This window comes from Telopea speciosissima, chromosome 3 (genome assembly GCF_018873765.1).
Source record: "Telopea speciosissima isolate NSW1024214 ecotype Mountain lineage chromosome 3, Tspe_v1, whole genome shotgun sequence".
NCBI lineage: Eukaryota > Viridiplantae > Streptophyta > Magnoliopsida > Proteales > Proteaceae > Telopea > Telopea speciosissima.
The window spans coordinates 27,673,416-27,688,943 of NC_057918.1; the positions used below are offsets into that span (position 1 = coordinate 27,673,416).

Genomic DNA, 15,528 nt, shown 5'->3' on the forward strand with positions numbered 1-15,528 from the left:
TCTGCAACAACTGGGTACTCTCTGCAACTCGATCTGTTACATACTCCTAGAGAACTGCCATTAGCTTCTCAATTTCCTAAGAATTTCAAGTTAGGGTTCTTGGAGTTCGTAGCATTAACGTAGAGCTGTAGATGGTGTTGCAGTTGCTGTAACGGCGGACTCCTCTTGCAGGTTAGTGCCACCTTGAACATTTCCAGAATTTGAAGTTCTTCTTAGAAACTTAATACGTTAAAGTTCTAACGATAATGATCTTTCACCAATTTTTTATTGTTGTCATTCACATTAGGCTTAATCATAATAATACAAGAAGTTAAGGCTTTAAGTTTTCCGTATCAAGCTTGGTAGAAGATGTTAATGGAATGGCATCCATTAACATGTTAGAGTATGGAGAAGCATATACAACTCTTCACCAACCAGCTGTTATCATAGGAGGATGCCTCGTTCTGGTTGCATTGATACTCTCCATCCATCTGATTTTTCAGCATCTTCGATCCTACACAAACCCAGAGGTCAGTTCTTCAGAATCCTTCAATTGAGTGGACATGGTAGTCTCTGGTTAACCAACTTGCTTCACCTCCATGGGGAGAGAGTATATTATTTGTTGCTGTGAGAAGGGAGTTTGGGCATGAGTTTAATTGATGCAAACAGATTTACATTAATGTGTATTCTGGATATTTCTGTTGGTTGATTACTTGGATGAATAGCATAGAATTCTATCTATATGGGTGTGCAAATCCTCCTTCAACTCTTCAGCCCACGATGGGCTTAACATATAAACTAGCTATTGCATACTTTTGGTATGTAGAAATATGCATGGAACAAAATCCCGGTTGAAACTGCAGGTTTCGCAGCTAACCAAGATAAAACGTTAGGGGAGTTTAAAAAAATACCTAGTTTCGACCAGTTTCAACCAATCAAGTTTCGGTAGTTTCGACCAGTTTTGACCAGCCCATCACATGTCGAGTTTTACCCAAAAAATAGCAGGTTTCGACCAATTTTGGTTTCTGGCGGGTCGAAACCTACATCAGCACTGATTCTTTATCCTTGGAAATATGCAAATGATTAGGTTCATCTAATTGTTCAGTGTAAAGATTCAGATGCAATGAAGTCAATATCCTTTTTCTATTATACATATGCGAGCCACAGTTAAATAGTGGGGGATGACTACATGTTTATATTTTGTAGCCAATAAATGTTGAAGATACTCAATGTCCAGCACTCAGTGTCTTTTGTTTCCATGTTAAATTCTATTTGTGTAATTGCTGAGGTTCATATATATTTGTCTCTATCAGAGAATTATTCAGGTGGAACTTTGGTTCCTTGGGCATGGCATGTGGACTTCTAACAGAATATAAAATTAAGAAGATGAAGAAAAAATGGAGAAATCAAGGTTATGTTCAATTTTAGTTTAGTTAGAGCCTAACACAGACAAACTTGATTTGTTCTCAGGAACAGAAATGGATTGTTGCGGTTATTTTCATGGTTCCTGTCTATGCTTGTGAGTCTGTAAGTATCAACTCCAACTGAAAGCATCATAGGCACTTCCATTTAGATATTTTTTAAATTTGACATGAAGAAACAGACGTTCACCTCTCACCCCATAGACATCTCAATCGACATGCTTGGGCATATGAAAATAAGGAGTAATGTTAACCGTCCTCCCAAATAGAAAGGAAAAATCTAATTTGACAAAAACATGTGTTTTTAAGTATGGAGGCCTAATTTGCTTGCTTTTGATCTACCATATTGAATGGTCCACAGTCCATGGAATAGACATTTCATTGTTTACTCCAATCCTGGTAAGATTCCAAAGATTGCAAGATCAAACATTTAGAAATTGTAGGAGCAGTTAATATGGTAGTTCACAAGCTTTTCGATGCTATTCCCTAAGCAGTGTGACCCACATGTCTATTTGATTGCTGAAATGAAAACATTAGACTCTGTTTTATTAAATTGTTTTCTCATGTCAAACTTTGTGTTTCCTGAGCAACATGAAAATGAAGGCCTCACTTTGTTGGTGACACAGGTTGAGCCCATCACACCAGGAAAAAAAACATTTCTTAGAGTTGAAATCTGTTTACCATTCGTGTGCAACTCCAATTTTGGCATCCTCTTTATTTTTACATTTTTCCTCCCAGATTATATCCTTGTGGAACTACAGATTTTCCATTGCATGTGATATCCTGAGGAACTGCTATGAAGCATTTGCTTTGTATGCTTTTGGAAGATATTTGGTTGCCTGCCTTGGTAAGCGTTCAGCTTTTGATTGTTTCTCACTAGAGAGCCATTATATATATCCGTTTCACACTAAATTTGGTTAGATAAACTGGAATTTTCCTTACTAGAATTAGTCAATTTATTGTCAGACTTCTGTTATTTCATGACTTCTTTTCCATTTTTCGTTATTCAATGTTTTTTTTTTAACTCAACAAATTGAACCCTTTTGATTATACCAATCATATAAAATTAAGGTTGAAAGGTCCCCTCATTCACACAAACATGTACCAAGACAAAAGAGATGATGCTAAAATCCAAGAAGAAAATGAGTATGTATATTATTCAATGTTGACATTGTGCTTCTAGTGCTATTTCTCAGAGCTTCTACCTCAGAATTAAATTTGTATCCTTACCTTGGGATTGAGTGTATCATTGGTGCTTATATATTCTTGTTGGATGTAATATTAGCATCTTTAGATTGCTCTAGAAATTTCTGTGATCGTAGGATACAAGTATACACCTTCATATACCTCTAAATTACATGTTACCTAGGTGTAGTATCAAGACCCATCTAATAGAAGAACCATGTCAGGTGGTGAAGAAAGAGTCATGGAAGTCCTAGAAGGTGAATCAAGAAAACAACTCTCCAAACCATTGGTAGAAGAAGAAGACAAGCCATTGCTAGAACAAACAGCACATAAGAGATCATTTATCAGTTTTTTCCTCCAGCCAAGTGCGCTTGGAAAAGACTTGTACAAAACAGTGAAATTTGGTCTTGTACAATATGTAAGCCAACAAACATTCTCCTTTCTGTCATGCTTTTCATTCTGTTTGAATCTAATAACTGTGGATGGCTCAGATGATTCTGAAGACTGCTTGTGCCTTCCTGGCCTTATTGTTGGAACTCTTTGGTGTTTATGGTGATGGAGAATTCAAGTGGTACTATGGGTATGTATCATGTACAACTAAACTGCTCAGTGAGGATACCAAAATGCCTTTGCTTTCATGATTAGAGGTATTGGTGTGGTATAACACCATTTGTTTACTATCTTTGCATCCATTTTGGTTGAATTGTACAATCTAACTAGTCCAGAATTTCTTTTGCACCTGAAAATTTTACTAATTGTATCAACGAATATATACATGAGGTTGTAAGTAAATATGTTTTTTATTAGATTGTATGCATGCAAGCCCAAATTTTATGGCTAAACTTAATTGGACTACTTTTTTTTTTTGGGTCTGTGTCCATGATTTCCTTCATTGTTCCTTCATTTTTAAGGTAAGCTGGTGGTTATTTCTTGTAGGTACCCATATATAGCAGCAGTGCTGAACTTCAGTCAGATGTGGGCTTTGTATTGTCTTGTGCAGTTCTACAATGTTACTCATCAGAGACTCCAACCAATAAAACCACTTGCAAAGTTCATCAGCTTCAAGGCCATTGTATTTGCAACTTGGTGGCAAGGTGTTGGTATCGCAATATTATGCGCACTTGGTGTTTTACCCAAGGACAAGAAATTTCGAAATGGATTACAGGATTTCCTCATCTGCATAGAAGTAAGTTGTCACCTTGTGCTATATGACCAAGGGAACTGAAAGCATTCCTACAACTAGTTGACTGGAAGCTTGGTTCTCCTTTATAAATAAACCACACCCTTGTTGAGTCATTACCTTTTGCGGTGAAGGAGTTTAAGATGACTGTCCCAGTCCAGCTAGTAAGCAAAATAGATAATGAATGATAATAATAAGACATGTAGTGCATATCTATGTGTACAGGACCTACCATGCAGTGGATAATGTCAATGAATCAATTAAAAAAATGAAAATAGATGATCTTAGCCATCAAACTTTTAGACTTCTTCTCCAACTGTTTATCATATTCTTTTTACTGTCCTGATGTACACACCTGCCGGATTTTGCCACCACAGTTCTTGGTGCATTCCATTTGCAGGGTAAAATTGCATTTCTGTGTCTAGCCATTTGGGAACAGTCTTTTTCCCCTTATTTCTTTGGCCAAGCTAATTAGTGCAAAAGTTCCATACACACTTCTCCTATGAGCATAACACCCATATTTTCAACACCATATCCAATTGACCAGTGATTGAACTGAGTCATTCTGGTCCTCAGCTGCCTCGGCAAATACAAAGTTCACACAATACATATATTTGCTTTGAGTGGGCAAGAAAGTATTGGAAACTCTATAACTTGGATCATCCAATAGAAAGTTTTTTTTTTGGGAGGGGGGGGGGGGTTCAATTAGATTGTTAACTGGTGAAACGTCTAAGGTTGCAGCCATGGGCTGCCCTATCAATTAACTGTTTACTGGAGGTTACTAACCCTATTAGTTCAACTATTTACTAGATACTAGTGTTTGTTCAGTTTCAAATAATGCTATCATCAGATTGATCATCAAACAAATTCCTCTTTTCTTTAATGTGTGCTGTAGGAAATCAACAGTTTACTCAACATTTAACAAAATGCATGTCATGAATTTAAAGTATATCATCCTCTTTCTTCGGCTTATATTATTTTGGAGAATTAACAATGGACTGTTACATCAATAGTGTGAGATCTCCTGGTGTAGATGACACCAACATGTCCATCAATCTGAGCCATTGAGTAGATTCCTGGTTGGATGTGAAAATTTATGCTCCTTAGATTCCTTGATCTGTCTACTCATATTATAGACTTTCATGCAGGCATGCATATTAGTGACACTTAAGACTCATTTAGGCATGATGCCAGCGATTATAAACAATGAATCTGGAGAGCCAAAGGAAAAATATTAAAAGTAAATGTAAGAACTAAGGTGCATGAATTTAGACTTCATCTAGTGCAAGAGTTGTTCCATAAATTCATATCAACTTTTGAAGAACCATTGCTCTATTTTTGTGGTAGAATAAAAAGAAGCACATTATTTGTTTGCGATTTACAGCCAAGATCATGCACATCTATTCATCTGCCTTGACAGATGGCTATTGCAGCTGTTGCCCATGTTTTTGTCTTCTCAGCAGAACCTTACCGCTTGCTGCCTGTTTCTGAGCACGGGAAGGTCTCCAGAAAAGAAACCAGAGCCATATTGAAGCTGGAGGAGGGTGGTAAGGAGAAACCAGCTTTCATTGAAAAAACTGATACTCATGTTGAGTCTCCTGGGACAAGTGTCAGTGAGAGTGTTCAAGACATTGTTATTGGAGGCGGCGAACATGTAAGCACCCTCCTGTCTTTCTGCCTACCATGCAATTTTCTTTAGATTAACACATGTATGATCTGTATTATCTAAGTTTTCAGCCTCTATTTTTTAGCATGTTCTTAGCAGGTTTAACTTTTCAGCCTCTCTTTTTTTTGTTCTATGCAGGTTATCAAGGACGTTGTACTGACCATAAATCAAGCAATAGAGCCCATGGAGAAAGGTGTGACAAAGATACAGGATAAGTTACATCTTAGCTCGACAGGCTCCGATAGCAAGGAGAAAGATTCAAAGGCAGAAGTTGAACATGTCCAGGAAAACATCACCGAAAGTGAGTCTCATATGGTAAGTTCTAAGGAGGAGGTGATCTCTGAAACCGTTAGTGGAACTGATGAACAAAAGGACACCAGACCAAATTGAATGTGCCTGGAAAGGATGTAGGAAGGACAATTGGGTTTGGAGACAATGTGAATCCCACCCGAGGGGCTCTTGTAGTTGTAGAGCATCTCTTCTAAGTCTAAATCTTGTTTGATTTAGTATGCACTCACTGGTGAAAGTTCAGTTGCAAATGCACGTGATTAGTACGCTGTTTTTCAAGTCTGATAATGGATTTGTTGGTGTTGAAATTGTTAACAAGCCAACATGAAATCATTTTTCGTTACAAGTCTTGGCAGCTGCTCAACTCCAGGCCACCATATCTAGCCTAACAGACATCAAGCACAATTTCTTAAAACATAGAAGTATTTTATTTGGTTTTTCGACATAAACCATGAATGGCAATGAGACAAGCAAATCCGTCTGTAAGATTAGGGTGTGGTATGAACCCTACTTAACCAGGTCAAGGTTAGGTATGGGATTTAGAAAGACACAAGAACCCAAGTTTTCTAGTAGAATTAGTAAGCCTCATCCATGTTTTCATAGGGCAGGTTGGGTTCTGATTGAGAAATATTTAAAGAAAAGGGAATGTATTCTTTTGCAGTCTGCCCTACCTTCCATCATCATTCCTGGTTGTGCCCTTGTGTTGTTGCACTACTGAGATTAATTTTTGTTTAACAGCTAGTCTAATAGTTATAATCTATAGTTATATTTGGTATCAATCACCTCGACCATCTATGCCATACACAGTCTCCGTTGTGCTACCACCATCGACCCTTGCAAGCTCTGCCCAAACCACCTAAACAAAGTTTATCCGTTTGACATCCACAGCCGCTGCGCTCAAATCATCTGAAGTTTCAGAGTTCATACTTCCAGGAGTATTGTGAAATCAACTGTCCAGAGGCTGTGAACTATTTCAGCAGCCTGTAACTATATGAATAAGAGGTTACTAACTGCATCAATATGGATACTCGCTTATACAGTGACCAAACGGTCAAAGAGACCATCAATATGTATATGTCAACCATGCTCCGGCATATTTACAAAGGGGAAGAATATTGCATATCGCGTTTAAAGAATAACTCACAAACTACATATAGAAGTAATATGTCATTTTCCTCTTAACTTGTTGATCATCCATCACCACTTGAACAACAGATATCTGAACAGCAGGTGAAGCAGCCAAAACACGACAAGGCAGTGCAGCACTGTGTTAGGGCGACGGCACATTGGTCATTCAACCGGGAACAAGCTTTGATGCAGCACATGCAACAGCAGCAATCAGCCACCCTGCTGCAACAGTTTGAAGCTGCCTTGATTATTATGTCGGAAGGTTCAGACGAGTCACCTACATATCCTGGAGGAATGTTCTCAGCTGTTGCATTCAAATCGCCAAAGCCCACGCTCAAGCTCTGAAGCAAAATTGCTTTGCAGCCTTTGGAGTCTACCAGACTCTGGAGGTCAACTTTGTTTGAAACCTAAATGACATGGATTTTAAAGAACAATCAGTAGGTTAAACAAAAACTATACAATCAATGGGGGAAAATATTATTGGCAACCAAACAAACTCCAAATGAAATATCTGCTATTATGTCAAGAAATGAAGAAAAAAGGTTATAACAGAAAACATTTGCAACCAAAGGGACTCTAAATGGTGAAATGAGAAAGAAAAATAGGGCAAATGGGCTGGAGATCTCATACATGTATTACATAGAATGTTTCTACTGCTACCCCAACATGGCGTTAAGAGATTACAAGGTGAACTCCAATTCAAATACTAAATGAATAGTGCATGGAACAACATATGATAATATGCTATTGACTAGACATACACGAGAAGGAACAGAAGTTACATCCCCCATGCATGTGCTATTTAGCCAAGAACAAATATAGTTATTACTTTAATATGTAGAAAATACATAATTGTTTGACATGATAAAAGTAAAACATACAAATCAATAAAAGAGTATCCAAGTTGACCCCCAAATATTTACTTCTTTTCTTAAAGTTATTCACTAAAAAAAAAATAATGTCGCTACAAATGCAGACAAACACTTCAACAGATATGCAAGCATGGTCCTTATTCTAACAAGAAAAAGAAATTTCCTTTTTACACACTGGGTTAGAATAATAACATCATTACACTGGGTTTGAGAAATAATATCCTATCTACACAGAACTTGATGTCCTTAAACCCAGAGGTCAGCTCTCCGATTTTGATACATCTCTCTCTCCCTCCCTCCCCAACAAAGCTTTTCCTTTCGTTCCTTGTTGGTTAACTTCGCAAGGCCATTTCGATGGTGTACTGACATGTTTGAAAAATCATGGTCAATGTTAAATTTTCAACACCTGTAAAACTCAGTTTTTTCTCAATCAATTGCCTTTGTTCTATCATATATGTGCTCAAATTGTTTTATGTATTTCCTTGACCTCCAATACACATTAGAACTAGGGTAGTGGTTAAGAGAAATCTGCAATATTGTCCATCACGGCCTACTTCCTACTTCCCTCCCATGACTACGACTTGAAATCATCAATCTTGCGGAGTCCATCAGTAATCCCATCACTTGAAATAATCAATCTTGTGGAATTTCAATGCCAGTATCAGAAACCTTCTGGTGCATCTATTGGCAGGATACCTCAGTCGAAGACCAACAGTATTGAAGTTTTGTTTAGCCGACGCTCGACACACCGAAGTCCTTTTTTAATCAATGTCTAACAATGAACTTGGAAAGTATCTAGAGAATACCACATAATTTCATTGATTTGTACCCTCTGCCTCTATGATAGATCCGAGCAAGACTAGCTTTTTTTTCCCTCGACGAAGAAGGGTAAATATTAAAACTGAAAACCCACTCACTCAATGTCAAGTGGAGTTACCATCCCACTTTGTGCAGAAACAATATTTCTTCCAAATCTTAAAGGCTGTACCCAGTGCACAAGGCTCTCGCGTTTAGCAGGGTCTGGGGAGGGTCAAATGTATGCAGCCTTACCCCTGTTTCCAGGACTTGAACCCGTGACCAAGCGTTCAGCAAGTGAGCACTTGACCAACGCGCCAAGCAAGACCACCTTTTTCTTCCAAATCTTGGTGTACTTTATCTATAAGTTTAGACTGGTGTGCAGTTTGGCTATTTTTTTCTCAAGAATGAATATGGGAGATATTTTCTGTAAGAATGAGGCACAGGAGATACTTTAATAATAAAATAATTACTTAGTACAGGTTAGAACCTAAATGCTTCAGCATGCATCCAAATAACCCAGTGAGGTGTTTATTTTTTACCAAAACATTAAATTCACTTTTTCTTTAAATTTTTAATTCATACAACTCATTTATAACCACTAATACAGCAGCAATCATGATAATTTAATCATGAAGAAAATAAAAACTAATGCAGTTAACACCAAGTGCAGACAGCATTCCATATGCATAATTAAAAATAAATAAATAAAGGGCACCAGTATGCATAATTATTTCAAACAAATAGTTTGTACATATGGTCAGCAGAAATTAACGAAGCACCAGTATATAATCAGAAACAAAATGCTACCAAAAAAAGAAACCCATTCAAAAGAACCAACTAGTAAATAAAAAAAATTTCTATCACATGTATTCAAAATTTATCTGCAAACCCTAACTCTAGTGGGTTATGGCCCGAAAGAGCAATGAGCCAACATAAGGGAAAAGATCAGTGAGCCCAAAGCTTAATCAACACACCAACCTGAAGAACACAGGAAAACAGAATTACAGAACTGACCAAAAAATGTTTCAGCTTCTCTTAAAAGCATCAAATGGGCACCCGATGGAACTTTTTGTACAGAAACTAAAATGAACAAAATGAGCCATTACTCCTTGAAAATGGAGAACATAGGGGAGGCCAATAAATTTTGGAGACTAAAAACAGGTAATGTGGTTTTCAGAAAACCAGTAACTAGCATAGCATAGTTGTTATTGGGAGTAGTTATTGCTTCTTGCAGCCTAGCATAGTTGTAAATAAGGTGCCCGGACATGTCCAAGGCTAGTCGCCTTATGTGTCGAGGCACCCAGATCAATTTTAGTCCAAAAAATGGGGAACATAAGCATCGAAAAAGGGAATGAAAAAGAAGGGGGGGGGGGGGGAGAAAAAATAAGTAAAACAAACCCAGAACTGAAAGCAGAATAATGAATGGGGTACATTTTCCAGAATAACTCTCGCCTTGGTGCCCTGACAACTATGCAGCCTAGAAATTTAGAACATAAAACTGGCCTTATTGAACAACTGGTCCACCAAACGTTCAGCACAGAACAGAGAAGTCCAACTATGGTCTCTGACAACCCACAAGGAGATTGGTCTGGAGGGTCCAGATCCAGCCCAACTACTTCTCTTATCAAAACCAAAGTTCAAAAAACTCGCCGAAATTTCGCTAATTTTGACATTTGTAAGAGACGAAACAAGAGGTGAAACCCAGAATCAGCACTGTTTCGCCGAAATTTCGTTCATTTCCTTTTAAACTTTATTAAAACTAATTTAGATTGTATAAAGTAAGATGTTTTAATGAAACACTTACCAGAATAACTCACTATCTGCTCTGCTGTAGCTATTAAAATTTGAGCAACTAGAATCACGTGCCCAACTAGAAACAAGTAAAACAAGTAACAGAAATTTATAACATAACAGCTAGAAGACTGTCCACATACCCAATGGAGTGTCAAAGAAACTACGCATTTATGAAACTCAAAGCTAAATGAACCCAATTACAACGTTTCACGTGTCCCCAGCTCTTAACATGGGTTTTAGCCACCTTAAAAATTAGATATATCTATAGCTGCAAATAGAAAGTCCTTTTCTACCACATTCAATTGCTTCTTTGTTTATAAAATTTCAAATATAGCCATCAAGGAACATATTCTAAAAATAAATAAATTCTAAATAGTCTTCAATCCTTACTGTTGGCGGGTTAGGAGACATACTTTACATGCTAAAAGTCCTAAGCCCAGTCTTCTGTAGCTTGAATATAGTACTTGAAACCAAATTTTATCACTAAGAACCCTCCAAGGAGCATGGAGATTAACTACAACTATTCCTTTCAATGATGATGTACACAGAGACACAGAGGGGGGGGGAGTGAGATTGTGCTTAGGACTCTGGGATGCCCCTAAAAAAAATTGATAGCAGAAGGAGTTTAAGGCCCAACAAAGGGAGTGAACCTAGCTCCAAACCCCTAGTAAATAAAAGAGCCCAAAAACCTTCCAACAAAAGAAAAGGAAACACATTAAATGTACCTCGACAGAGATATACAATAATAGAATGAATTTATATTCTAACTGAAAGAAAGTAGCTCACTTCTACAGAACGTATATATTCGGAAGCTACTGAAAGAACAAAACAGCTGAGATTTTCAATTAGACCTCATGTTTTCTAATCACAGATGAGGTTCGAGTGAAGATACAATGGACTCAGGGTTGCTCCTCGATTATAGTACCAATGCATTCAATTGTATAGCTGACACATAATATTTAAGGTTTGCTCCACTGCAGTATTCTTGCCACTTCACTGCTTAAATCTGGAGTAACATTTTGGAACAAGATTTAGTTGGTTGACCCAAGAGATTTTTCCCCCCTGTTCGTGATGCAGCATGGTTAGGTTCTACAGGAGGGTAAAACGCTATAGTAGTTAATTCGTGCTATTATTAGAGTATTTCGCAGGCCAAAAATAAGAGTTCAAGAATTATGCTATCCCTATTCATGTGATCCTGAAAAGAATCAAAGATCAATTGTAGGCTTTTTCTTGTAAGGAATCTACAGGGATCGAGTTATCAAACATGGAGATACAAGAGAACAATTGTCTAGTGCAGTTGGTGCAAACCCGAGAGGGTAAGGAAGCCAAGATCGAATCTGGAAGAGAATAGGATTAAGATGTAGAGCTGGAGTCCCACCTGGGTTGCTGAGTCTCACAGCTCTTGTTTCTCACAAGAGTTCTCACAAAGTCACAAGAGGATTTTTGTTTTCAAAATTCTGGGTTGCTGAAACAGCCTCCATGATTTGGTATTTATAAGGGAAGAGGAGACTAGGCATCCTCTTGAGATACATGCATTTGACATAAAGAGACTTGGAATTTCCAAGCTAGATGGAATTCCCACACCTAGAAAGAAAGAACCAATGATAGAAAATAAAATCTAGACCTAGAAACTAAAACCAAGAAATAGAAAATATTCCCAAGATATAAGTGTTCATTTTTAGAGAGGAAGGAGAAGAAGGAAAAGAGAGGGAAAGAGAAGAGCACATACGGTTGTGTTTAATCTCCATTATCTCAAACTAGAGACAAACTTCCTTATATTGAAAAAGAATAACTAATTACACAGGCCCCTGCCTTATACAAATAATGAAGAAACATAAAATACATGTGGTTATATACAAGAATACCCTTAAACTCCTATTCTTAACACTCCCCCTCAAGCTGGGTGGTATATGTCATACATACCCAGCTTGTTCAATAAATGATCAAAGTGATGAGTGCTAAGTCCTTTGGTGAAGATGTCGGCCACTTGTTCATTCGTCTTCACAAAAGGGTACGGATGGTCTTTGACTCAATCTTTTCCTTGATAAAATGTCTATCAACCTCAACATGCTTGGTCCTATCATGTTGCATCGGTTGTGGGCAATACTTATGGCTGCCTTGTTGTCACAATATAAACTCATAGGTTTGGATCTCAAATCCCAATTCCGAACAAGTCTCTTCACCACAAGACTTCACACACTCCGTGAGCCATAGCTCTAAATTCCGCCTCAAGACTTGACCTAGCCACCACAAAGTTGCTTCTTACTTCTCCAAGTAACCAAATTCCCACCAACAAAAGTACAAGATCCCGAAGTGGATCTTCGATCGAAATAGATCCAGCCAGTCAAGATCGAGTGTATGCTTCGATCCTCAGTGACCATTTCTAGAGAAGAGAAGACCTTTTCCAGGGCATGACTTTAAGTATCCGAGGATCCTATACACTGCATCAAGATGTCCCATTTTGGGTGCATGCATAAACCGACTTACCACGCCAACAAAGATAGGTTATGTCCGGTCGGGTAAGGGAAAGATAGATTAGCTTGCCTACTAATCTCGATATTTTTCAGCATCTACAAGGGGCTCACCACAATCTTCTCCTAGTTTGTGATTCTCGATCAATAGGAGAGAAGGTTGGTTTACACCCTAAGTACCCCGTCTCCGTAAGTAGATCAAGGACAAACTTCCTCCGACAAACACCGATCCCTTGCTTGGATCTTGAAACTTCAATCCCTAGAAAATACTTCAATGGACCAAGATCTTTGATCTCAAACGCCGAGCCAAGTAAAGTTTAAGCTTTGTGATTTCGGTTATTGCTCCCCGTGACCACAATGTCATCAACATATACAATAAGAGCTGTAATAGTGTTGCCCTTCCTTTGTATAAACAAAGTGTGATCAGCTTGACTTTGGATGTATCCATTCGTAGAATAGCTTGCCTAAACCTCTCAAACCAAGCCTTAGGAGATTGTTTAAGGCCATAAAGCGCTTTCCGAGGCGACACACTTTTCCATTACCACTAGGATGCTTGAACCCGGGGAGAGTGCATGTAGACTTCTTCTTCTAAGTCACCATGTAAGAAAGCATTCTTTACATCAAGCGGTATAATGGCCAATCAAGGTTTGCACCATTGAGAGGAGTACCCGAATGGAGTTATGCTTGGCCACTGGAGCAAAGGTTTCCCGATAATCAATGCCATACACCGGTATAGCCCTTAGCAACCGCCTTGCCTTATATCTCTACAGTACCATCGGACTTGAACTTGATCGTGAATACCCATCTCGCATCCAACAGAACTCTCCCCTTTGGGAGTTCAACAAGATCCCAAGTGTGGTTCTTCTCAAGGGCCACCATCTCGGTATTCATTGCTTCTCTCCATTTTGGATCAGCCATGGCCTCTACTACATTCTTAGGAATAGAGATGGAGGAGATAGCCACCTGTGAAAGCAATACTGTAGGGAGACAGAATCATAGGAGACAAACTTGGCAATGGGATTAGTACAAGCTCGAGTTCCTTTGCGGTGAGCAATAGGAAGATCTAAGTCCGAGGGTGTAGGAGTAGAGGAAGGTATACCTGTCTCAGGATGAGGAGACGAAGGAGGATTTTGGCGGGTCTTCTCGTATAGGGAGCCATGAAGGAGGATTTCTCTTGTCCTTTGTATACACAAGTAGCTCCCCGCTCTCTGTTCACCTCTGCACTCGGAGACTCCCCTCAACAAAGATCCTCGGACCTTTTCTTTCCTCACAATTTGAAATGGGGAAATAGGGACGAGAGAGGGGGAAGGAAATGATAGAAACTCGGAGCCTCTTCAACCTCACCTACCACGACACCCTCGAAGAGGTGATCAAAATACGGAGATGTTCAAAGAAAGAAACATCTTTGGAGAGAAGCCACCGACGGGTAGAGGGGTGATAACATGTGTAGCCTTTAGAGGTAGAGGAATACCCAAGAAAGATGCACCGAGGACTTAGGATCCAATTTAGTGTGGGCAGATTTGCTAAGATGGACATAGCAGATGCAACCAAAGACCCGTGGGGAAGTGAAAAAGAAGAAGAAAGTAAGGGTAAGACCGCAAGAGGTACTTTGAAGTTCAAGACACCGGAGGGCATATGATTGATAAGAAAGACTCTAGTGAGTAAGGCATCGGACCAAAAGGTTTTGGAACATGCATTGTAAACCAAAGAGACCGGGCTACTTCCAAGGCGGCGGTTTTTCTTTCAAGAACCCCATTTTGTTGAGGGGTATCAACACAAGCCACCGGTGGATAATGCCACGCCGAAAAAAGGACTCCAAACCACCATACATATACTTCCACCTTTATCGTAACGGACAATCAATACGAGTTTGAAACTCGAGTGTAAACCAACTCATAAAAGTTTTTAAATGCAACATAGACATCACTCTTTTGTTTCAAGAGATAAACCCAAGTAACTCGAGAGAAGTCATCAATAAAGGAGACAAAGTAGCGGAAGCCACGTAAAGAAGTAACAGGAAGGGCCCCAAACATCAAGTATGAACAATGTGAAAAGGTGAAATAAATCTTGCTAGAAGATGGATAAACTGCCTTACAACTTTTCGCAAAAAAGACAAGGTTCACAATGAAAAACATGATCGACAGTGAAAAGAGGTAAATAAATGGGGCAACATTTTTCTCATAATGCGTAAAAGGAAGGATGTCCCAAACGCCGGCGCCAAAGCAAAATGTCCTCCGTGTACGTCCGCCATGTTGCCCACACACATAAGATCGAGCTATCGTCACAGGGGAAGCAGCCCGTCCACACAAAATCCATCGGTCTCACGCCCCCCCCTGCCCCTCCCGCCCCCCCCCCCCCCCCCCCCCCCCTCCCCCAAACCACCCGAAAAAGACGGGTAGGAAAGCAGTCAAAGATAGCAACACCCAAAAAAAAAAACAAAAAAAAAACTCAAGGGAAAAATAGGGGGGAAGGTAACGCGACACCCTACCCGAGAGGAGAGGAACCAGTTACCTTACTTTCCAAAAAACCGAACAATAGGAGTTAAAACACCCCCACCCCAAACAGATCCCATGGCCCCCGAGTCATACCCAAGGGAAGAAAAATGAAGTAGAGACTGTAGAGCAAGGAGCAAGGAGAGGAGGACCACCAAGCGTGCACAATCCGACCAAAACGCTATGTCTTTGATGAAAAGAGAGACGACCGGATGAACCCCCCAACACGGGCTTGGCCCATTCTTCTTCGGTCC

The 15,528-nt window shown here is 39.3% G+C and overlaps 2 protein-coding genes across 3 annotated transcripts in view; one reads left to right on the forward strand and one right to left on the reverse strand.

The window, feature by feature from the left end:
* The first annotated feature begins 11 nt into the window (after nt 1-11).
* On the forward strand, nt 12-5,919 carry LOC122655756 (protein LAZ1 homolog 2). Of its 2 annotated transcripts, XM_043850075.1 has the most exons (10): nt 12-175; nt 338-509; nt 1,450-1,506; nt 2,139-2,247; nt 2,810-3,003; nt 3,077-3,165; nt 3,522-3,771; nt 5,186-5,419; nt 5,570-5,823; nt 5,864-5,919. In XM_043850075.1, the coding sequence occupies exons 2-9, from the start codon at nt 360-362 to the stop codon at nt 5,819-5,821; spliced, it is 1,335 nt and encodes a 444-aa protein (XP_043706010.1). In that variant the 5' UTR covers nt 12-175; nt 338-359; the 3' UTR covers nt 5,822-5,823; nt 5,864-5,919. The 2 variants fall into 2 exon arrangements, with proteins under 2 accessions (XP_043706010.1, XP_043706009.1); XM_043850074.1 differs by lacking the exon at nt 5,864-5,919 and having other exon boundaries at nt 5,570-5,857.
* Nucleotides 5,920-6,803: 884 nt separating this feature from the next.
* LOC122655755 (inter alpha-trypsin inhibitor, heavy chain 4) overlaps nt 6,804-15,528 on the reverse strand; it is a 51,322-nt gene continuing 42,597 nt past the window's right edge. Inside the window, exon 13 of the mRNA XM_043850073.1 lies at nt 6,804-7,254. Within this exon, the coding sequence (XP_043706008.1) occupies nt 6,910-7,254 (345 nt within the window). The 3' untranslated portion in view covers nt 6,804-6,909. The remainder of the gene's footprint in view (nt 7,255-15,528) is intronic.

Excerpts from the sequence above, each read along its gene's own strand:
- LOC122655756 (XM_043850075.1), top strand. The coding sequence starts at position 360 with ATGGCATCCATTAACATGTTAGAGTATGGAGAAGCATATACAACTCTT. Across the intron at positions 3,004-3,076 it reads AATTTGGTCTTGTACAATAT|ATGATTCTGAAGACTGCTTG; the intron begins GTAAGCCAACAA and ends TGGATGGCTCAG. Across the intron at positions 5,420-5,569 it reads TTATTGGAGGCGGCGAACAT|GTTATCAAGGACGTTGTACT; the intron begins GTAAGCACCCTC and ends TGTTCTATGCAG.